At 44.9% G+C, this 24,300-nt stretch overlaps 1 protein-coding gene across 6 annotated transcripts in view; it reads left to right on the top strand.

The window, feature by feature from the left end:
* CABIN1 (calcineurin binding protein 1) overlaps positions 1 to 24,300 on the top strand; it is a 1,028,293-nt gene that overhangs the window by 385,104 nt on the left and 618,889 nt on the right. For all 6 annotated transcript variants that reach the window (XM_069215153.1, XM_069215155.1, XM_069215154.1 and 3 more), the window contains exon 22: positions 10,710 to 10,855. In XM_069215153.1, coding sequence (XP_069071254.1) covers positions 10,710 to 10,855 — 146 coding nt within the window. The remainder of the gene's footprint in view (positions 1 to 10,709; positions 10,856 to 24,300) is intronic.

Here is a 24,300-nt window from a genome sequence, read left to right as displayed (position 1 = left end):
ATCTAACCGCAGATTGCCCACTGCTCTCCAACCTCCTCGTTCTTTGGAGTGACCTCTGTTTAAACAAATTACCCATATTAGAGCTGAGCACACTGTCGCCTACAAATGTTTAGTGCCCTGCCTCCAAGGTCATGAAAAGGGAAAAGACTAGAAGGTGATGTTGGGATGCAGGGGGTGGCGTTTATATATGCGGCTCCTTGGTGTCACTTCTGGGGCAGTATCAGGTCATCCTGGCACACACAACACCACCTACTGGCAAGTAGGAGCATTGCTGGAAAATATTGTCGATCCAGACTAGTGTTTTCAGGGTTATTCTCAAATTGAGCGATCTGCAGTTAGATAAAGTCTTTACCAGAAACATTGTTACTAAACGTAAATAAATTCAGTATCCACTTCTTGGAGCCTGGTAAGAAGCATGGCAGGGTCAAAGGCAACAGAAAGATCTAGTAGGACTAGGGTAACAGCAGTTGTTATGGTCCACCAGTCGCTTTAGGTGAACCCAGAATAAAATTAGGACCAACGCTTGCTTTGTCCAGGATGAAAGCCTGCCAGAAAAAAATCCAGCTAAACATTAATCCATTTGTGCAAGGTTTAGTTCCAGGAATAAATGGTAAACGTAAAACCAGCTTTTTTATGAAAAGCTGGACCATTGATTACAACGAAGAGGCACTTCCCTGCTTCAGAGAACTGCTAAATGACAACGAAAGATAAGGGGCCTTGATGGAGGCCAAACAATTTTGTTATTCTTGGCTGGCACAGATCAGCAGGGGATTCTGATGGATGACTACAAGACGACATCCATAGTTCACTTAATGGTAGATTGTCAACAGTGGAGGCTCTAGGGTTAATGCCGCAGTTTTTGTCCATGCTATACAGTCTTGTGCAATATGTGTCTTTGTCTTTTTACTTTTATCTGCACAAAAAATGGATTGACAGTTCCATACTACTTTAGAATATGAGATGGAACCTTGCAATGATAGTGGTGACTTTAATTGTTCAGAAAAACAGATTCGCAGCCTGGTAAATTAGAGGTGTATAATACAATTGTTTTGCTTTCTGCAACTGTTGCCTATAGATGTGGAGGGTAGCTGGCTATTGTTTTCTTAACATTTAGCTGAGTAGGTCCGTCATCTGTTTTTTTTCGGTTGTTGTGCCTATAATCACTGTAGTAAGTGTCCAACCCCCTTCCTGGTTTTCTTAAGGGCTCCACTGAAGGTGGGACCACAGATTCGTCTCCAAGACTTCCAGATCTTTCTACAAGTTTCCTCTGCAAGACACTTCTGTAACCTGGACACTGGAACCTCTCCTGTTCTTTGCTGGAACCAAGAGCAAGACTGTAACCAGTAGGAGCTCTCCTACTGCAACTTTTTTCCATGTTTTGCAAGACTTCTGCAACCTAGGTGGCTGTCCATCCTCCAGAGACACAAGGACTCTGCCTGCACTTGGGAGCAAGAAGGAATCTCCCTTGAAATGAAGGAGTCACTCCCCTGCATCCGCAGGCACCTCAACTGGTTTGTGGATCCCTCTGTCCCACAGACAGTTCAAGGCTCTACAACACAGGTGGTGGCTCTGTGACTCTCCAGAGGTCTGAACTGGGAAGTCTGAGGTCCCTCGCTGGAGCTGCTTGAACGGAACCCCTGTACACCGCATCTTTGTCGTTGCCAAGGCTTGTTGGCTCTCCAGTCCAGAAACCTCCTAGCTCTAAGAAACAACACCCTCCAGTACTACACAGCTCCAAGAAATAAGTCTTCTCTGCAACTCCTGCGATGTGGTCATCCCTCTTTGCTGTGTTGCCGAAGCCTTACTGCAACACCTTGTCCACCTCAGGGATCTAGCGATTCCCGCTGCCTCTCCTGCTTGTTGAGGGCTGGCCCTGACTCAGTTGCCAAGGTTCGATTGCCTGGACCTTGCTGGTCCCCAGAACTCCTGCAATCTCTATGCAGTACCTCCCTGCATTTGCTGAGGTTTGTTGGTGGTCCCTCTGACCATTGATCCCTCTGCAGTTCGACGACCGGCATGGGACAGCTCGTAGACGACTCCTGGGAGCTCCCTGCATAGCCTGGACTCCACAGCTGCACTTCTTCAGCCACCGTCCAACAGGGAAGCATCTCTGAGAAGAGTGGGCATTGCCCTCCTGCACTGACTGGGCACCTCTGGGTGGTCTGGATTCTGTCCCCTTTTTCCTTAGGTCCTCTTCTTCAGGAATTCATGCCTGTGTTCCACCGACCTGGTCTATGGATCACAACAGCAGCTGGACAACCATGGTCCCCATTGACTTCAATGGGAGGTTCCGACACAACTTCACCCCTTGCACCTGGGCTCCCTGGCATAGGTCCTCTGCTGTTCTGGGTATCCAAGGGTGGGGGGTCACTATTCAACCTCCCTTGTTCCTCGGGGAAGGGTCCTAAAACTAAAAAAAACTCCAACCGTGACTTCCCTGTTATCCTATGGACACTGACCTGGAATTACAACTCTGCACACGGGCAATGGGGTAATCCTACCTACTTACCTTTGGGTTTTTAGTACTTTTACAGTCCTAAGGGTCCTTGGGTGGTAGTGTGGGTTGGGAGTGATTTTCACATCCCATTTTGTTTGGTATATGGTCCCTCCCTCTCCCCCCGACCCCCTCCCAATAGGGGCCCATGTTATTTTAAGCCTTTACTTGCCTGTTGCTAAATATATTTTGGTATGTTCATATATCTGGTTAGGAGTTATACCAAAGTTAGTTCTAGAGTGTGTGTTACAGTAAATATAACATATTTTTCTAACACTGGTGTGGTTCTTTCTCGTGTGTACATCACTGACTAACCTGTGTGATATTTGCAACTGCTTTAAATCCTCCTGGATAATCCTTAGCTGCTCTCTACAGCTACCCTTTTGAGAGCTCAGGTTATCTAGAACTGCCTACACTACAGTCAGTTCTTTTCTTTCTACGTCAGCTAGTGCTGATCCGAGGAGAGCTGCCCCTCTGTAATTTTTTGACTGTTTTTTTTTTTACTTTTCAAAGATTTTGTCAGCTTTTCTACTCCTGGTGCATTGAGGATGTTATTGAGGAATACTGGGTTTAAGCCCTGCAGTTCCTCTCATCAGGCAGTGTCCGTGACAGATCTGCACGTGACCACAACCCTAAGTCATGCTCAGAGCAGTGCTTAATTTGTGCTTGTTGTTTCCGGTGCAGAGCACCAGCACTTATTTTTGAGGGCCGGGGCTTATTCTTCTGCCTCAAGCATTTGCTGCGAGCAAAAGACACATATGGGAAAGACGGAGGAAGTGAAAAACCAAAAAGCGTCACAAAGGAAGAAAGTATAAAGCTGCTAGAGTGAGCTGAAGGGGCAGGGAGTGGCTTTAAATAGATTGAAAAGGCCCAAGATGGTTTCAGGATTACGCCGTCTCAGTATTCGTGTTCCCACATTTAATTGCAGAAGCCGCATGTTTAAGAGGAGGGCTTTGAACCTTTGAGCACCAGCACCTTTTTATTGATAAATTAAGCACCAGCTCAAAGTGTTACATCATGCATCCACAGGCTTTGAGTGAGCGGTCCCTGAAGCTGGTGGCATCCTGATGCTCGACTTTGCAAGTTGAGATCGTGGTCGAGAGGAAGGTCCCGGGATCAGTTGCGGGGTCCTCCATCGTTGTTGTCCCACTCCAAGTCCTCCAGGAGATCGGGTAAGTCGAGGCACAAGAAGAAAAGCAAGAAGTCGAAGCTTTCTTCAACTTCTCCTCATCTGTCGGCCAACAAGACGAGTGAGCATCGACGTTCTAGGTCTGGCTCTGCGGAGTCTATGACTGGGCCGACTCCAGGCTTCTCCGAGTTTCCGGGAGCTAGAGCGACCACTCCCTAACTCAAGAAGTTTTATGATGCCATGCTCCTCAGTTTTGGGCAGTTTGACACCGCAGAGGCACCTTGGGACTCTGCAGAGTCAAAGGGGGCCCCTTCGGGTTCCACGCCCGCTGCTTCGGCCTCGGCACCAAGGGGCACCCATGGATCTGGATCTGGACCAATATCTGTTGTATCACTCCGACCTTCCCCAAAGCCAGTTCCAACTCTGTAGCTCCCAGCTCCTCCCATTCCTACGGGGGGCACCATTCCCAATCTCATTGCTGACTCCGACACAGAGCCGGATGAGCACTGTCCGACGTGGACTCCAACGCCAACAGGAGCCTTGTCTCCTATGTTGAATCCTGAGCCCCTTTCTTATGGACCAGGTTACGGTGAGGAATGGGAGGGGTGGCTGGACCCTTTAGAATACCAGCTCCAAGACACTATATGTAGGCAAGTACCCTCTTTTTGGCATGGTTACCCCCACTTTTTGCCTATCAGTGTGGGTAGACTGTTTTTCCCTGGGAGCCTGCTAACCAGGACCCCAGTGATTGTGCTCTCTCCCTCTAAATTTGGTTGCCTAAGACCGTGCACACCCCACAGTTGGCATACTGGTGCCCCCTTATAAGTCCCTAGTATATGGTACTTAGGTAGCCAGGGCATTGGGGCACAAGGGGTTCCCCATGGGCTGCAGCATTTATTGTGCCACCCTTGGGAGCCCATGCAAAATGTGTCTGCAGGCCTGCCGTTGCAGCCTGCGTGAAAAGGTGCATGCACCCTTTCACCACAGGTCACTGCACCTAGTCACTGTAAGACACCCTTTTGGTAGGCCCTCCTAGCCCAGAGGGCAGGGTGCAGGTGGCTGTGTGTGAGAGCACCCCTGCATGAGCAGAGGTGCCCCTGCAAACTCCAGTTCCAATGCATTTGACTTCGTTAAGTGTGGGGAAGCCATTTTACCTGTGTAATGGACACAGGTCAACCTATGTCCAGGTACATAATGGTGACTCTGAACCTGGTATCAAACATGTCGGAAGCATACCCCTATACTGTTGCCAGTATTGGTTGTATGATTCTGTGCACTTTGGGGGATCCTTAGAGGACCTTCAGTATTGCTCCTGGGGTTTTCCAGGCAGCCCACGCTGCTGCCACCCCCACAGACCAGTTTCTGCCCTCCTGCTGCTTGACCAGTTCAAGCGGGGGGGCAGAACAAAGGATTTCCTGCGGGCGAGGGAGGCAGCACCCTCTCCTTTGGAAATAGGTGTTACATGCTTGGGAGGGGAGGCCTCCCCAAATCAGCGGTATGCTTTGCATATACAGGTTTGCACTAGTCCAGGGAACCGCCGGTCCCTGCTCTTGCACGAAACTGGACAATGGAAAGGGAAGTGACCATTCCCCTGTCTATCACCGACCCAGGGGTGGTGCCCAGAGCTCCTTCAAGAGGCCACTTGATTCTGCCATCTTGAATCCAAGATGTGCAGAGGTCCTTGGGAGCATCTGAGTGGCCAGGTCAGGTAGGTGGCGACACAGCCCCCTCCTGATTGGTGGTCACATTGCAGGTGACCAGTCCCCCTTTCAGGGCTGTTTAGGGACTCCCTTGCAGATGGGTCCTCATATTCGACGTACAAGACTCCACCCGGACTCCTCTGCATCGTTTACTTCATCTTCTGGCCATTGGAACCGCAACTGGACTCACCAGGGACCAGCAATATGCAACTCCAGGGACGACTCCGCTTTGCAACATTGTTTCTCCAGCTACTTCCAGCAACTGCAACCTTTCCCCGGCTGTGCATCCTCTGAGGTTGGCAAGACTTCAGCTTGCAGCAAGAAGTAAGAAGGAATCTCCCTTGAAGTGAAGGAGTCACTCCCCTCTATCTGCACTCACCAACTGCATCGACGACCGGCTGGTGGATCTGTTCTCCTCTGGAACTGCGTGGATCCTGCATCACAGGTGGTTGTCCGGAGTGGTCTTTTCTGCCAGCTGTCCAACTTGGGAGACTGTAAGCCCTTGCCTCTCCTCGCAGGACATCACCCTTGTGCACCGTGTCTCGTGCAGCTTCCAAGGCTTGTTTGCTCCTGCTCCAAGGGATCTTCAGGCTCTGTGTAGCCCCAACCCCCAGCACTTCTCCCTGCCAAGCACAGTCTCCTCTCTGCTGTTCCAGCAATGTGGGACTCCTCTTCAGGTGTGCTGACTGAGCCTTGCTGTGCCTGCCGCCAGTGGATTGCCTGTAGGGGATGTACTGTTTTTCTCTTGGCTCTCCCGATGGTTGAGGGTCACCTCGGACTCCCCTCCCTGGGTTGAGTCCCCTTGGCCTTGCTGGTTTTCTTCAGCCTTGCAACTCTTCTTTTCCTTCCTTTACATTTACCAAGGCTTTCTTGGTGGTACTCCTGCACTACTGACCCACTGCAACCCGACAGCCGACGTGGGACACCATCTGTATCGCTTCAGGGACACCTCTTCACCTCCTGCGCTGCACAGCTGGTCCTCTTCTTTCGACCTGGTCCTGCAGCCACAGAAGGGTGGGTAGTGGCTCCTGCTACGACTGGACACTCCATCACAAACTGGATTCTGCTGTCCCTTTCCCTTGCAGGTACTTTTCTGCTGCAATCCACCTTTAAGTTCTTACAGTCTGGTCCGGGTCTTGCACAGTTCTTTTGCTAAGTCCTCCAGTTGGAGCTGGGGAAAACCAGGTACTTACCTCTGCTCTCCTGGTTGCTGGGGATCACTTTGATAATCACCTCTTGGGGTTCCCAGTTTCTCCAGCTCCACTCCAACGACTCCACATCCTTGGGTGGGGGAACTGTATCTCACATTCCACTTTCTTAGTATATGGTTTGGCCCTCCCTATTTTCTAATGCTTTTGCCGGTGCTTGTTGTTTCTCTGCTATTTTCCGATTGCTAATGTTAATTAATTAGTGTGTACTTGCCTCCATTTGGGGGGAACTGCTTATAAGTAATTTAGTGTAGTGTTACTATAATAAAGTACCTTTATTTTTGTAACACTGCGTGGTTCTTTCATGTGTGATTGTGCTGTGTGACTAGATAAGTATTGGCTGCTCATTCACAGCTACCTCTTTAGGCTTCCTAGACACTGCCTACACTTCACTAATAGGTGCTAACTGGACCTTTTCAAAGGTGATAACACCATAGGTGCTCACCACAACAGAGGCCAGCTTCCTACACTATGGACTGGCATACAGACTTGGGAGAGGTCAGTGAACCGGAGACTTCTCTAGATACTGGCATGCTTTCTTCCCCTACCGTCATTATGATGGAGGGAGCTTCATATTCTATGGTGGTGATAAAAGCAGCTGAGGTCTTGAACCTTGATTTGCCTTCGGTGACCGTCTGGACTAACCTCCTGACAGATGCTTCAACCTGGAGCTTCCTCATCAAAACCCATGCTCCCCTTTAATGAATGGGAGCAATGTCCTACTGGTTACCTGGTCCAAACCCAGCACCCGGTCTCCTGTGAAGAGGACAATTACGGGCCGCCGTCACCCTGCTCCAGGGGACCCAAACTTTCTGATGCAAAACCCCATCCCTGTGAGCTTGGTCATCCAAGTCTCTACCTCCCAGGGCGTGTTACCTTCTGCACCCCCGGATAGGGAATCTGAAAGGTTGGACACACTTAGGAAGAAGTTTTTCTTTTTCTTCGACCAGTCTAGCATTGCGGTCTGTGAACACTGCATGCCTTTGGGATCCTTACTCCCACACGCTATGGGATATGGTTGTGCAAGTCCTGCCACAGGTCCCAGAGGAGGCCAGGGCTGTATTCTCTCAGGCAGTTGCCAATGGGAGAGATGCAGCAAAGTTCACCATCCATTGCTAATTGGACACGACCGACTTGCTAGGCAGAGTGGTGTGTCGACAGTGGGCCTGAGGAACCATGCCTGGATGAGGACGTCTGGCTTTTCAGGGCACGTCCAGGCTGCCTTGATGGACATGCCCTTTGATGGCACCCGTCTCTTCGAGAGACAAGGCAGACTTGGCGCTCTAGGGCCTTAAGCATTCTCATGCTATGGCCAGGTCCTTGGGCCTCGTGGTGGCCCTTCGGCCCCCTCAGTCTGACTTTTTTCAGCTACGGAAGGGGCCTGCAACCGCCTTCATTCCCAGCCAGCCACCATGCCGAGCATGCTGCCCAGCATCTGTGTGGTCGAGGACGTGGGATCCACCGACCTCTTAGATCAGGGAGTCAGCGGTCTGGCCAGCCCCCCCTACAAACACTCTTCCCCCCTGCAGCAGCCTCTAAGTCTTTCTAGCCTGCCTTCCCATCAGGGACCAGTTAGAGGCAGGATTTGCCATCACCTGCTCCACTGGCGATCCATCTCATCAGACAGGTGGATTTTGCAGAAGGGGGCAACTCTCTCTCCTTCAAGACTACCCCTCCATCCATACCACTGTCCCATGACCGGATGACAGAGGCTCACTTATCCCTTCTCCGCGAGGAAGTTATGGCTTTCATGGCCAAGGGAGCCTTAGAGTTCCCATGACAGACGTAGGTAGTGGTTGCTATTCCTGCTATTTTCCGGTACCCAAAAAGGACAAGGACCGCTGCCCTATCCTAGACCTTCAATCCCTCAATCTTCTTCTCAAGAAGAAGTTCATGACGCTCACACTGGCTCAGGTTTCATCTGACCTGAACTTAGGAGACTGGATGGTAGCATTGGACTTGCAGGACGCTTATGTCCATATTCCCGACCTGCCTGTCCACAGATGTAACTTGCGGTTCACAGTAGGTCACGAGTATTTTCAGTTCATGTGCTCCCCTTTGGCCTTACCAGCGCCCCTTTGGTGTTCGCCAAGGTGATGGCGGTGGTCTCCGCTCATCTGTGCAGATCAGGGGTTTCAGTCTTCCTCTATCTCAATGACTGGCTGTTGAAGGCAGGCTCACCCCAGGCTGTCATCTCCCTCCTCCAAACTACGGTGGACCTCCTGCATTCGCTGGGGTTCACTATGAAAGTGCTGAAGTCACACCTGACTCACTATCAGATGCTCCCTTTCACGGAGGTATTCTGGACACAGTGCAGTTTCGGGCTTATACTCCTGAGCGGTGAGTCCAGGATATTCAGACTGTGATACTGATGTTTCATCCTCTATCCTGGATTTCGATGAGAATGACTCGGAGACCGCTGGACCTCTTGGCTGCCTGCATAGATATTCTTTTGTTCTGTCCAGAATCCAGACTTTGGTTGCCTCACTTTGTTTCCAGTTCTCCCTTTCAATATGTATCGTGAATATTAACAACTGTTCTGGTCTTGTGTCATAATGAGACTGGAGCAATCTCACAGAAGAACTGCTGGATGTGTACAGTAAATTTAAAGGTATTTACATTTTGTAATGTTACAACAAATGACACCCTACAACCTTTCCTTTCACACTCTCTGTGCCCTGGCAAAATTGCTACATAATTCATGTTACTCTCTTTCTTTGACTGCAGTGTGAAGAGTTTCTTAACAAGAATCCTCATGTTAAAGAAAAAAATAGGCAGCAATTTGTCAGAACTCTTAGCCTGACATTTGACCTCTGTCTTGAATTGCAGTAAATGTGACGGACTAAATACAGAATTTAAAGACAGCTTTATTTATTGCTTGGACTTCACTACCTACCATAAATTGGCTTGTGACCCACAGTTTGGGGGAAACTGGTCTAGATCCTTTTCTGTGCCTTCACAGGAATCAGGCGGAAGGGGGCAGACAACAGTGTTCTCCTCAGCACCACAGTGCTTTCTGGCCTGTTTGATCTTTTATGCCACACATCTGGCGATCTCTCGCACTAGGTTTAGATCCTCCTGCTGGTAAATACCCTGTCAAGTTCAGACTAAAGGGCTCTTATTCGTAATCACCCTTTTTGAGCTTTAAGCATTGCCGTTCACAATAGGTTGAACTTGTTGGGGACACCTCCTCACTGCTACTGTTAGGTGTGTTTTCTTGTGTCTATATTGACTACTTCATGTGATTATGTAGGACAGTGTACAAGCAACTTAGTACAGATGCACCCTGCTGGCAATGTCTGTCATGCTCAACAGGTGTGAAACATTTCTCTTATCTCTAACACAATGTGGGTCTTTTAATGTGTAATCATGTTGTTCTGCCACACCTGCTAATGTAGAACAATACGCTAGCACAACCAAACACATTAGAAAGAAGATCCCACACACATCCATTAGCTCCATTACAATGAAACACACACACACAATTTTGTTAGACAGAGCATTATATGTATGCATCACATTCAGAGCACCATGTTTACTTGCAACACAGCTCAGACAGTTGTCAACTCATAGGCAACAGGTGCATAACAACCTAGATATGAGAAGTAATTGGCTTTGTATGATGATGACATGTCTCAGACACAAAATCATACACCCACAACTCAATTAGTATGACTTTCTCAGCAAACATAGAGACAACCAGAACACTGTATCCAACACTCATCATCACAAGCTAATGTAGTCTGCAAACTTGAAACTTTGTATAGGCACTACTGGGACAGTCATTAATGATTCAAGACTATGTTAATGGTTCATTATACAAATGCCCTTAACAAACTGTAGTACATACCTTCAGTAGGCCGGTTTAAAAGCTTAGTGAATTAATAAGTTCACTGCATGCAGAGGTCTGTATGTTCGGTGAAAGTGATCAGTTTGGTTCATTCAAGCTCTCTCCTTTTGAGGTTGATACAAATGACTGCCATTAACTTCAGTTATAGCACGTGTTCAGAGATTAGAAATGATAGTTTTTATGTATACTGTTTATTTTCTTACATTATTTTATTATATTGTGACATTCTGATAACAATAAATATACTAACATGGCTACTCAACGTGGGAAGCACCTTGATAATTTCTTAGTTACAGCTTCCTAATGATTCTCACTTGTGTCTCTTCAGGTACCATCTCTTCCCGAAGGTGCAGATGTCTATCCTGCAGTGTTGAATGAGTTGTATTACCTGCTGGCAGACTATCACTTCAAGAACAAAGAACAGTCCAAGGCCATTAAATTCTACATGCACGACATATGCATCTGTCCAAAAAGGTCAGTGCTACTGCAAGTGTGCAACGTCAGCCACAACCCACAAACAAAGGTTTAGCATAGGGTGGGAAAGAAGTGTAGCAAAGATCCCCATCTAGCAAGAGCTGCTGAAGTTGCTGGTGGGGTTTTTGAATTTCGACAATGTGATGATGTTTTGTCATCCGATATCTTTATCTGTTTATAAAACCTTTAACATGGCCCAGTTATGTCATTACGTGTAACCTAGCACTTTCAAAATATAAAAGTTTTTGTTGTAGCTGTAGCATGGTTGCATTATGGGTAAACTAGCAACCACACTACACTATTAGGCAATGTACTAGATTTTTAGTTCTTAGATCTAATCACAACATAGTTTATGCATTTTTAAACAAATGTTGATGTATTCCTGTTGTACATCTTCACCAGATTACATGTAGTGTACTTGTAACAAAGAAGTGCTATTCTAGCACTTGCATAACTGTAATATATAGTGTATTTCTAATGGTGTTTAGGTATGGCTTAACTAGTGCCCGCCGATGCATTCTAAAGGTAGTGGGGAGGGTGGACAGGGTTCGGAGGAGCGCGCAGAAGGGGGAGGGGTGCACGGGGAGGGTTAATAATAATAATACAACTTACCTGGTGCTGCTGGCTGCCTCTCATTCCTCTTCCTGGTCCCAGCAGCTTCAGACTCCCTGTTTGCTGTTACCAAACATGAAAGCAGCGCGGGGATTGGCCAGAGCGGACTGGTTTACTGCTTGTTCAGGCACAGGGAGTCTGTGCTGTTTCTCCAACCCGGCTGTCCACCACAGCCGGGTTGGAGAAACCTAACTGCGCATGTCTGTTTGGCCAGTCTAAGACGGCTGGCCAAGCAGACATGCACAGTTAAGTTCACTCCCACTCCCCCTCCCAAGGCACAGCCCCACCCTGCACAGGCTGGCTCAGCAAACAGCTGAAAGATAAAACAATAGTAAAATATTGTTTTATTTTTCAGGCGCTGGCTCTGAGCCAGCAGGACAATGCTCCTCCACCATTGCAGAGGAGACGCAGCTGGGCTTGACAGTGTCGCTATCCTCAAACCCAATGTTATCAGTTCTTCAAAATATACTTTGGCCATCATTACAAGCAGCCCTGTGTTAGGTTTTTCTCCTAAAGTGGGGCATAAAATTTACATTTTGGTACTTATCACACCAAAATCGTCTTTTCCCAGTAATTTGTCATTTTTCACCCTTTAAATTTCAGCAGGTTTAATATGCCAACATGTAAGGGGGACGGGTGCACAGTCCATGCAAAACTATTTCAGATATGTGTGGTAACTTAAGTTATCACACATATCTGTAATTATTGTCCCCCTCGTGCTATTGGCTGTTTGGTGTAGCATTTCACCTTTTATGGGGCACATGCATTGCAAAGCATAAGGGACTATTTTGCATCTCAAAAGTACATTAAATTATCACACATTAATTTCTTTGTCCGACATGCTTTGTAAACAGAAAGCAAAATTTTTTTTTTTTTTTTTTTCCCCCCAAATCTGCTGGCTTGTTTTTTAATGTTTTAATCAGGACTCTCATCATACGTAATATGGTGTGGCAATACACTTGTAAACAAGCGTTGGCAAAGCTGACATGTTTGGTTTTAATATGCCAGTTGGGACATGCACACATGCTGTTTATATACTTTCACACAACAAAGCAAGACCAGTTGACTTTACCAATGTTTGTTGTTTTTGGTTCTGAGACTTTTATTAGCTGGTGAAGGCACATTTCATTCCCCTAGGATGTGCGATTCTGTCCTCACTGCTATTTGAGCACTTAGCATTTCTTTTCAGGCTATTTGTACATGTCTTGTAGTATAGCTACAAGGTTTTTATGCAATATCTTAATTTTCTATATTCACATTATTACTGTATGTGCCATATGAATGCCTCATCTATGACATTTTGAGTGTTCATTTATCAAAAGCAGAAAAGTGGGGCAGTCCTTTGTGCTCCAGTTCGTTTTTTATTGTGTATTCTGAGACATGTAGGGTTGTGCTATAATGCAAATATCAAAACTAGGAGTACAAGAATGAAATGGGAAAAAGTGACTTTATGATCTACTTACATCTGGCACTAGACAAGTCTAGTTGAGATCACTTTAGTTATCGTGAATCAAGCCTGTGGTTAGTTTCTTTTTTGAGGCTTTGACACTCCTTAATTTAAAACTGTGAGAGAAATTTCTTCCAAGCAAAAGTACATTTTGATTAACTTTTTTGCAGACTACATACAATATAGGCAACTCAAATAGCTCCACGACAGAAGCAAGAAGTACACATCAATTTATTGAATTTTAGGTTCATTTTCAAAAGCCATCCATCTAATCACACTCCTTGTCATTGGTCCTTTGACATTCTGATAGATACATCTTCATGCAGATTCCTCACCTTATCAATATCTCTCGGGTCTGAACTAGTAACTTTTTCACAGCAATAACACCCCGGAGCAGCCAGGAGGCGGCAGCCATAACTTTGCCCTGCCAGATGTGCTAACATCAGAGAATAGTAGCCACTAAGTGGCACACTGGCACTAGTTCCTATTTGTCCTTGTTTCATTGAATTGGGTCCAGAGTGCTCTCTCTTCATCACTGATGACATTTCTCAGTACTTTGACAGCCAGTAGGTTCTTTGAAATTCCTTCATAATGTGGGGAATCTGGTAGACAATGTATCCATCAGAAGAATAAGTTAGTTCAGTAATGGTGTTTCTTCCTACAGATTCCTGACTGCCCTCCTTCCTACCAAGAATTAGTGACATGTAGAACCATAAGATCCAATGTGTACAAATATATTATGTGCTGTTATTGTCACTGATGCTAAACCTCTCCTGGTTTCTCCTTTGTATGCCTAGATTTGGTGAGAATAAAGTTTAAAAAAAAATAAAACCCAAAACATCAGCATACTGGTTAGCCTTAATATACTCCATTGTTGTTATATCCGGCACGTAGAGATACAGCTGAAACTGCATGGCCTCAGCTGGTGGTGCTGGAGAGTTCTTGCTGAGGAACAATTTCTGCACCATTTGGGTGCCTGGAGGGATAGTCTTTAGGTGAGTCATCTGCAGGAAGATTACTTATCTGTCAGAAATATTCCTACCACAGGTAAGTAGCAGTTTTTGTTTGTAGTTGAATAATTAAACTTTTAAAATTAAACTTTATTGTTCACTAATGGATATTCAAAGCAGGCCAGCCTGGTAGCATCTTCAACATATACTCATTTTTTAGCTTTTTTGTTTTTTCTTGTATTAAGAGGCTTTCACTTTTACTTGATGTGAATCTAGTTCAGGAGTTTAACCCTCTTAGGTTGCTCCAAGGTCTTTTAACCTTAGTGCCTTAAGACCTGACCAGAACTCATCAGCATTATCATTTTACAACTATGACTGGTAGTTTCTGACATGCCTGATCCTGGAGTTTCTCCAGTAGGTCTTTCCCTTTACAAATGATCTACTGGGACTCTTATACCTGGAGGGCAACTGTGATTTAACGTGTCTGATGCACGGGCCAATGAAGTTTCCCCAAAAGACCTATGTTTAGCAGGATCATTAGACCCCTCCATCCTCTATTATGAGCTTTGGCCCCATGAAAATCCATTACCCCTGAGGTTTTTAGAAAAAGGCACCTGCAGACCTGATCTGGAAAAGTTGAAAAAACTCTACTGCAAAGACAGATGTCACCACAGCTCTGACTCCGCTCCGGTACCGCTCCCTCTTTCCTTTGCAAAAGACATTCATGGATCAGTTCTCACTGGAAGATGACATGTTTTGTGTAGGCTCTGGGAGAGCAAACACCGGGACTCCAAACCAGTTGCTCAGTCCCACAGTCTGCAGCTCTGTATGCTATGCCACACCTTCTCAGACAGTTTGATCTCTGTAACACTTCTTATTCCTCCTTTTTTGCCTCATGTTCTTCACACGTTTCTCTTTTTTCCGCCCGAAAACGTTCCTTCTCCTCCTCCTCCTCCTTACGCTTATGTCTTCCAACCTTTCTATGCCAGCCCCTTTCCCGCTGCCACACCTTGCTCGCTTCCAAATCAACCAGGCATTTTGTTTTTCGATGGCTGCCTCTTTCTTCCCCTGGTCTGCCTCTTTTCTGCTGTGTTTTTCACTTTATCCCCACCACTGGTCCTCCCTTTTCTTCGCCTCCTCCCAGGTTTCTCCTCTGTTGCTGTGGCTCTGCATTTCACTGCAGGAGACTGTTACATTAGCAACAACGTGCATTTTAGCTGCAGTGCAGAAGAAGAAACAGAATTCTTAAATTTAAAACAAAAAAACATTACGATTTCACGATGTTTTGGCCACGACCACGTACTGCGTTGTCACAAACTGAAGCAGCCTCATGCTGGTTCACATGTCACTTTCATGGATTTTCACGAACGTGGAGAACCCATCAAGAGGAATCATACGAGAATAATCAGTTAATGACTGCATGTATGCAAAATGGAAGTGCCCAGGCTCCTGTCTCAAAAGATTTGTTGCACGCTTCTCTTCATTGTCAAGACTGTCTAAGCACAAAAAGCGAGAACGGGGCAATATACAGTTCTATCTCAGGCAATGGTTATTGGAGACTATTGACTCTGTAATTTGTCGCACAATGCACAGGCCTAGTGGGGTGTGTGAGCGCATCACTTCCAGCCGACTAATTAATTACCTTTTTCACATTGAGGGTGATCAGAAGCACAAGGCTGCACATCACACATTACGACACTAGATTAAAAAATGCACTAATGTGTCATGAAATCAGAAGCAAAGTCAAGGGATTTCCTTCTGGGAAAGATGCCATAAATCATTCGGTTCTCCCCCCAGAGTTCAGATGTGGTTATCAGTGACTGCTGTTACATACGCCCAGCAGTGCGTCAGATTTAGGAAATTCTAAACCAGCTACCGGATGTCTGCAGGCAACAGAAATGTAATCAACATAGCCTCCCCTTATTGCTATATCGAATGTTTTATTCCTCTTCAGCGAGATTGGTGCTATACCAGTTCCGCCATGTTTATCTAGATTTTGTCAGAGAGGATCAATGTTTCTTTAAACAAGCTGGTTCCATTGTCACTCTAGTAATCTTGCTTTCTATTCTATTTAGCATGCCTCCTTTAGTGTTTATCCCTCCTTGGTCCTCCTCGAGAGCAGTGACTAACTACAATATCCCTGCATTGGTTAGTGTTCTACCATCTTTGTGGAACTTCTGATTAATATGATCGCTTGTGTTTCTTTGCTTGTGTTTTTTCTTTTGAGGTTGTGTTTTTTCCTTGATTTGTATTTTCATTTGAGTTTGTGTTACTGCATTTACTGTATTTTTAGGAGCAACCTTTGTGTATGTTTATATGAGAACCGGAGCACGTTGTTTTGTAAGTTTCATAAGGTTTGCTGGAATGTAACATTCATTTATTTTGGTTTGATGTCGCGGTTGTGGGTAAATGTCTTGTTTAGAAACAACAAATCACCATTAACAAATGTCTGCTTTCTTCGCACCCAGGCAGCTCCCAGGGCCTAAATAAACTCCTCTCAGCAGTAGACCTCTCGCATCTGCCCTCACCCTGATCCGCTCCGCAAATGGAGGCCCCAACATTGTCCTTCACACTCTCCAAATGCAATATAAACACACAAAAATGTCATTTTTTTCATTGAATTACCTATGTGCATTTCTGTGGGATGAAAGGCAGCCATCAGTCTTAATTTTTAACTTTGGCTGTCGGGGCAAACATTGTCGCTGTTTGAGTCTTGTGTTTTTTTTCTTCTTTATCTTGTGTAACCTAAACCTGGTGAAATATAATTGAGTATTCTGATGGGCATGAATAATGATATTCCGGATATCCCGCTTAGATAGATTGGTCAGTTAATGATCCTGCTGCTAATACCTGTACCTTGCATGTCAGGTATGCAAACGCCATCAGGGTCACCTCATCCTCTTTCCACCTTTATTGAACATGTAGCAAGAGATATTGTTAGGCCCGCATTTAATTTAAAATGGCTCGGATTATTTTTACAACTCTTATACATGTCCACCCAAAGGTATTCCGAATTATTTTAGTGGCCCAATGCAGCAACAATTAACTGCATATTTTAAAGGTGAGTACGTTATTCGTAAGACTTGATATACGTTGCGTGGCTAAACACTTATAAGGCCCAAAAGGTGAGACCTATAGGCTTATGCCAGTTGCTGAAAAAAACTTGTCCAACATGCACTTCTGATAAGTTAGGTATAGAGCCGTTATCTAGTAAGAACAAAACTTTCAAACAGCTTCTGGATGTCTAGCTTCACATTAAGGAGCACGGTGCAAGAGCTGGTATAAAGCAATATAAAATGTACAGTTATACAGGGGCGAATTTGGTCCAGCAAGTGAAGTAAATCTGCTTTCAAGGAAGGGTAAAAAACTCACTGCCAAGCTTGGTGAAGGTCCTGGGGAAGGGTTTTCTAAATGGAAATATGTGTTCTATGGCATGTGTAGCTGTAGATACATATGCTTTTCATAAGTTCGCCATCTAGTGTTGGGCTTGGAGTGTTACAAGTTGCTTTTCTTCAAAGAATATTTTCGACCCACGAGATCGAGTGACTCCTCTTGATGATACTGCGCATCAGCATCGAGTCCCTTGTTAGATTGTTTTCTTTCCGCCGTGTGGTTTGGATGTGTTTCCTCTCGCTCCGGTACTTCTGAACTTTATTCTTCCTTTTCTATAAACCTCGGTTTAGTTTTGATCGCGTTTTCTACTCTTAAAGTTGATCCAATTTAGATAGTCTGGGTCGATTTCACGCCCTTAGGGGCGACCTCGCCCTTCTTGGGCCTTCTTTGATGTCAGGCTAATGGGTAATGGAACAAACTCAGTTCCGATTCTGTCTCGGTATCACACAATTTCCATACACTGACCATCATTTGGTGTGCAATCTGTGTCTTGTCTCCAGATCACAGAGAAGAGACCTGCGGTGCTTGCAGATAGTTTCGACCCAAGAAGAGTCTCTGGGACTGAAGAGTGCGTTAGTTAGAGATGGTGTCCAATTCCACAAAAGACACACCCGACCTCTTCGGAGAGGAGCACGCGCAGGAAGAGGTGGTACAGCGCACAGCCTTATCCATTAGAGATTAGGACTCTGGGATTCCGACGTCGACAGCCAGTGCATATCACCGGCGCAGGTACGTGAGTAAATCAGCCCCATCACACCAACCAAAGACAGTTAAAAGACTCCTGCACAGGTCACCAATCCTCCACTGCCTTCGTGCCATGGTTGAAGCTGAAAAATATATCCGGATGACCAACCTTGGGGTTCGGCACCAAGAACATCCAAGACCAAAGTGCATTTGCACCAACCAAACAGACTACTACATCTTTTTTTGTATTGAGCCGCAAACCGGACATTTCCATTTTGGAGCTGAAAAAATCTATGCCACTTTCGGAGCCAACACTTTCGGTCCAAGTCAAACATTCTGTATCGAAACCTTCGAAATCGAAAACCATCAGTAGCAAGCATACCACAGCTACGGAGCAGCCATCTAATATAGAGCCTATTTTAGAGGTCATGGATGCCAAAAGGCACAAACGTCATATACAGAAGGAAACCGGAAAGATCATTGCCTCTCCTCCTGTAACCAGTAAAAGAAAACTGACTTTTCAGGAGACTTTGGATGCTAGGCCTCCTCCAAAGAAAGTCTCAAAAGAAGAGGAAGAAAAGGCTATACAACAACCTCACCCTTCGCCACCACATTCTCCTTTCCTTTCTTCTACTCCACCACCCTCCCCTACATATCCTACCCAGTTTTCTCCACAGACATCGTCAGCATCACCTCATGGGGATGAGCTAAGTGATGTTCAACAGAATACTGATCCATGGGATCTATATGATCCTGACTTTCCAATGATTCACATCTGTACCCAGCCAGACCATCTCCACCCGAAGATACCACTGCCTTATAACCAGGTGATAGCTAGGGCAGCTGCGTACCGTAATGTTTAGCTGCACACAGATCCCATTGAAGAGGATTTCTTGTTCAATACATTAACATCTAAACATAAGGAGTACCAGTGCCTCCCTATGCTTCCAGGCATGCTTAGACCTGCGTCTAACATTTTTAAAGAACCTGTTAAGGCCAGGATCATTACACCTAGGGTTGTTTAAAAAAAAAAAAAAAAAAAAAGTACAAATCTGCACCCTTTGGTCCAGTCTTTATCACAGCTCAGTTACCACCTGACTCTGTAGTTGTGCGTGTGGCAAGGAAACGGGCTATTAGTCACTCTACAAGGAGGTGCTCCTCCTCCAGACAAATAAAGCAACAATAAATTAGATGCAGCAGGTAAAAGGGTGGCTTCCCAGGCCACCATCCACTGGAGGATTACAAATTCCCAAGCACTCCTGGCAAGCTATGTTAGGGTCTACTGGTGCAAGATGGAAGAGCTTTTACAGTATCTTCCACCCGAACATCAAAAAAGAGGGCAACAAATAGTAACAGAGGGATAAGCTATATCGAATAATGCAATTAGATGTGCTACAGACAGAGATGATACAGCAGCAAGAGTGATCAATACTGGCGTGGTGATTAGAAGGCATACTTGGTTAAGATGTTCAGGGTTTAAACCTGAAATATAGTAAAGCTGTCTTAAATATGCCCTTTGATAAGGAGCACTTAATTGGACCAGAGGTGGGCACCACCATAGAAAAACTCAAAAAATATTCAGAGACGGCTATGGGTGCACTATACACCACACCCACTAGAGGCACTTTTGGTAAGCCACAATTTAGAGGTGGGTTCAAACCATCATCTACAGAACCATCCACCTCACAACAGTAACAGGGCTCACATTTCTATACAAGAGGCTCATTCAGAGGATCTTACAGAGGATCTAACAATAGAGGAAGAGGGAAATCATCTGCTTCCTGAGGTTCTTCTACCTCAACAAAACAATGACTTCCTAAAAATCCCCACAGCGCATACATCTCCTGTGGGAGGAAGACTGGTACATTATTAGCCACAGTGGTACAACATCACTACAGGCCAGTGGGTTCTATCAATTATCCGACATGGCTGTTGTCTATATCTCATCTCCACTCCACCAAACATTCCCCCTCGTTCACACAAACTCTCTCAAGATCATCTCTACTGTTGAAGGAGGAGGTACAGTCCCTTCTTCTCAAAGGGGCTATAGAACCAGTACCTATATCCCAACAGGATCAGGAGTTTATTCACTCTTCTTCCTGATACCTAAAAAAGGACGTTTCATTAAGACCAATTCTAGATCTCAGGCCTCTCAATCTATAAATACTCTCAGCGCACTTCCATATGGTCACTCTGCAAGATGTTGTTCCCCTACTTCAGTAAGGGGATTACATGACAGCATTGGATCTTAAGAATGCCTATTTCCACATTCCCATACATCCAGCACACCACAAATATCTAAGATTTGTCATTGCAGGAAAGCACTACCAATTCAAGGTACTATCATTCAGGGTAACAACAGCACCAAGGGTTTTCATCAAATGTTTAGCAGCAGTTGCAGCATTCCTAAGAAGACAACATATACATATGTTCCTGTATCTAGATGATTGGCTCATAAAAGCCAACACAATTCACACTTGCCAACAACACACTCAGTACACTGTCAATCTTCACACAGTTTGGGATTCACAATAAATTACCTCAAATCCCATCTTCAACCATCACTGGCAAAGCTTTATCTAGGTACAATTCCGACAACTCAGCATTAGCATATCCAAACCCAATAAGGATTCAAGCCTTTCGGAATCTCATCTCTCATCTGTAACACAGTCATACTTATGCAGTAAAGTTAGTGATGCAACTGTTGGGAATGGTGTCTTCTTGTATAGCCATAGTTCCCCACGCAAGACTACACATGCGGCCACTGCAGCAGTGCCTTTCCCAACAGTGGTCTCAGCCACAGGGTCATCTTCAGGATCTAGTGTTGTTGGACCGCCAGATTCACGCTCCCTGCAATGGTGGAATCACACCAATCTTTCAAAAGGGCGGCCCTTTCAGGACCCTGCGCCTCAGATCACACTTATAACAGACGCATCACAGATGGGTTGGGGAGCTCACCTAAACAAAGTCATCATATAAGGGAAATGGGATCACATTCAACAGACTTATCATATCAATTACGTGGAATTACTGACAGTCTTCCTAGCACTCAATTCATTTCTGACACAAATCTCACACAAGGTAGTATTAGTACGCACAGATATTATGACAACAGTGTATTATCTTAAAAAAACAGGGCGACACACACACTCGTCCTAATTATCCCTTCTAGCTCAGACAATTTGGCAATAGGCAATTCACAATCGCATTCAATTACTGACAGAATATCTCCCAGGAATGAACAATCAATTAGCGGACCTGTTAAGCAGGATGCAGCAACAAGTCCACAAATGGTAAATTCATCCACGAGTACTTAAAAAATACTTTTAACTATGGGGAACACCAGAGATAGATCTCTTCGCCACAGGTGAAAATTCTAAATGCCGAAGCTTCACGTCCCCATGTCCACACCCTCAGTCCAAGGGCAATGCTGTATGGATGAATTAGTCAGTGATATTTGCTTACGCTTTTCTGGCTCCCCCACTCATACCATTTCTGATACGCAAACTGAAACAAACCTCACTCACCATAATTCTTGTAGCCCCCACTTGGGCACGTCAACATTTGTATACAACACTCTTGAATTTGTCTGTAGTACCACATCACAAGCTTCCAAACAGACCAGATCTTTTAACTCAAAGGAGAGGTCACATCAGACATCTAAATCCCAGCGCTCTCAATGGCTCCTGAGGTCATAAAGTTTGATTACTTACAACTTCCATCTCAATGTATGGATATGCTTAAAGAAGCACACAAACCCACAACTAGACAGTGGTATGCTGCTAAATGGAAACGTTTTGTATATTACTGTCAACCTAAAAACATTGATCCACTTAAAGCTTCAGTACAAGACATTGTCTGTTATTTGTTATGTTTTCAAAAAGCAAATTTAGCATATTCTTCTGTTGGGCTTCATTTAGCGGCTATAGCTGCTTACCTTTAAAACAAACATCTTTCTCTATTTAGAATTCCTGTAATCAAAGCATTTATGGAGGGCGTTGAGTAATTCTACCCAGAGTTCCTCCGGCTCCTGCATGGAATATTAATATTGTACTCACACGACTTATGGGTCCACATTTGAACCCATGCATTCTTCTACTTTAAAGTTTCTCCCATGGAAGGTTGTTTTTTTTTATTTATTTTTTTTAGTAGCGTAACTTCTTTAACCCCTTCGCTGCCAGGCCTTTTCCCCCTCAGGTGCCAGGCCTTTTTTTTTGGCTATTTGGGGCAGTTCGCGCTTAGGGCCTCATACCTTTTTGTCCACATAAGCTATCCACACCAGATTTGTGTCCTTTTTTCCCCCAACATCATAGGGTTTCCAAAGGTACCCAGAGTTTGTGGGTTCCTCTGGAGAAGACCAAGAAATTAGCCAAAATAAAGCGAAAATTTCATTTTTTTTTTTAAGTGGGAAAAAACGGCTGACGAAGAAAGCTTGTGTTTTTTTTTTTTCCGTTGAAAATGGCACCAACAAAGGGTTTGCAGTTCTAAAATCACCATCTTCCCAGCTTTCAGGAACAGGCAGACGTGAATCAGAAAAACACATTTTTTAACACAATTTTGGCATTTTACTGGGACATACCCCATTTTTACACTTGTTTGTGCTTTTAAGCCTCCTTACAGTTAGTAACAGCAATAGGTGTGAAATGACTGCTGGATCCTGGATAGCTAAACATTTCTGAAAAGTAGACAACATTTTGAATTCAGCAAGGGGTCATTTGTGTAGATCCTTCAAGGGTTTCCTACAGAAAATACCAGCTGAAACAAAAAAAATATTGAAATTGAGGTGAACAAAAAAGCCATTTCTCTCCACATTTTATTCTGTAACTTTTTCCTGCAATGTCAGATTTTCAAAAGCAATATACCGTTACCTCTGCTGGACTCTTCTGGTTGCGTTGATATATAGGGCTTGTAGGTTCATCAAGAACCCTAGGTACCCAGAACCAATAAAGGAGCTGCACCTTGCAATGGGTTTTCATTTTATACTGGGTATACAGCAATTTATTTGGTAAAATATAGAGTCACAAATAGGTATCAAGGAAGCCTTTGTATTTCCAAAATGGGCACAAAATAAGGTGTTGAGAAGCAGTGGTTATTTGCACATCTCTGAATTCCGGGGTCCCCATACTAGCATGTGAATTAAATGGTATTTCTCAAACAGACGTCTTTTTTTTACACACTGTCTTACATTTGGAAGGAACAAATGTAGAGAAAGACAAGGGGCAATAACACTGGTTCTTCTATTCTGTGTTCCCCCAAGTCTGCCAATAAAAATGGTACCTCACTTCTGTGGGTAGGCCTGATGCCCACGTCAGGAAACGCAACATGGACACATCACATTTTTACATTGAAATCTGACGTGTTTTTTGGAAAGTGCCTAGCTGTGGATTTTGGCCTCTAGCTCACCCGGCACCGAGGGTAACCTACCAAATGTGTGCATTTTTTAAAACTAGACACGTAGGGGAATCCAGGATGTGGTGCGTTGTGGGGCTCTCACCAAGTTCTGTTACCCAGAATCCTTTGCAAATCTCAAACTTTGGCCAAAAAACACTTTTTCCTCACATTTCGGTGATAGGAAGTTCAGGAATCTCAGATTAGCCACAAATTTCCTTCCACCCAGCATTCCCCCAAGTCTTGTGATAAAAATGCCCCAAAACACAACATGGACACATCACATTTCACCAAAGAAAACAGACTTGTTTTTTGCAAAGTGCCTAGCTGTGGATTTTGGCCTCTAGCTCAGCCAGCACCTATGAAAACCTAAGAAACCTGGACATTTCTAAAAAAATAGACACCTAGGGGAATTCAGAATGGGGTGACTTGTGGGGCTCTCACCAGGTTCTGTTACCCAGAATCCTTTGCAAACCTCACAAAATGTGGCAAAAAAAAAAACCACTTTTTCCTCAAATTTCGGTGATGGAAAGTTGTGGAATCTGAGGGCAGCCACAAACTTCCTTCTACCCAGTGTTCCCCCAAGTCTCTTGATAAAAATGGTACCTCACTAGTTTGGGAAGCCCTGGTGCCCGCAACAGGAAATGCTCCAACAAACAACGTGGACACATCACATTTTCCTGAAGAAAACTGACTTGTTTTTTTGCAAAGTGCGTAGCTGTGGATTTTGGCTTCTAGCTGAGCCGGCACCTGCGGAAACCTACCAAACCTACACATTTATTTTAAACTAGACACCTACAGGAATCCAGGATAGGGTGACTTGTGGGGCTCTCACCAGGTTCTATTATCCAGAATCCTCAAAATTTGGCAAAAAAACACTTTTCCTAACATTTCAGTGCTGCAAAGTTATAGAATTTGAGGCGAGTTACAAACTTCCTTCTAAACATCATTCCCCCACATCTCCCGGTAAA

This window comes from Pleurodeles waltl, chromosome 11, assembly GCF_031143425.1.
Source record: "Pleurodeles waltl isolate 20211129_DDA chromosome 11, aPleWal1.hap1.20221129, whole genome shotgun sequence".
In the NCBI taxonomy this organism is placed as follows: domain Eukaryota; kingdom Metazoa; phylum Chordata; class Amphibia; order Caudata; family Salamandridae; genus Pleurodeles; species Pleurodeles waltl.
This window is presented reverse-complemented; position numbering and strand designations above follow the sequence as displayed.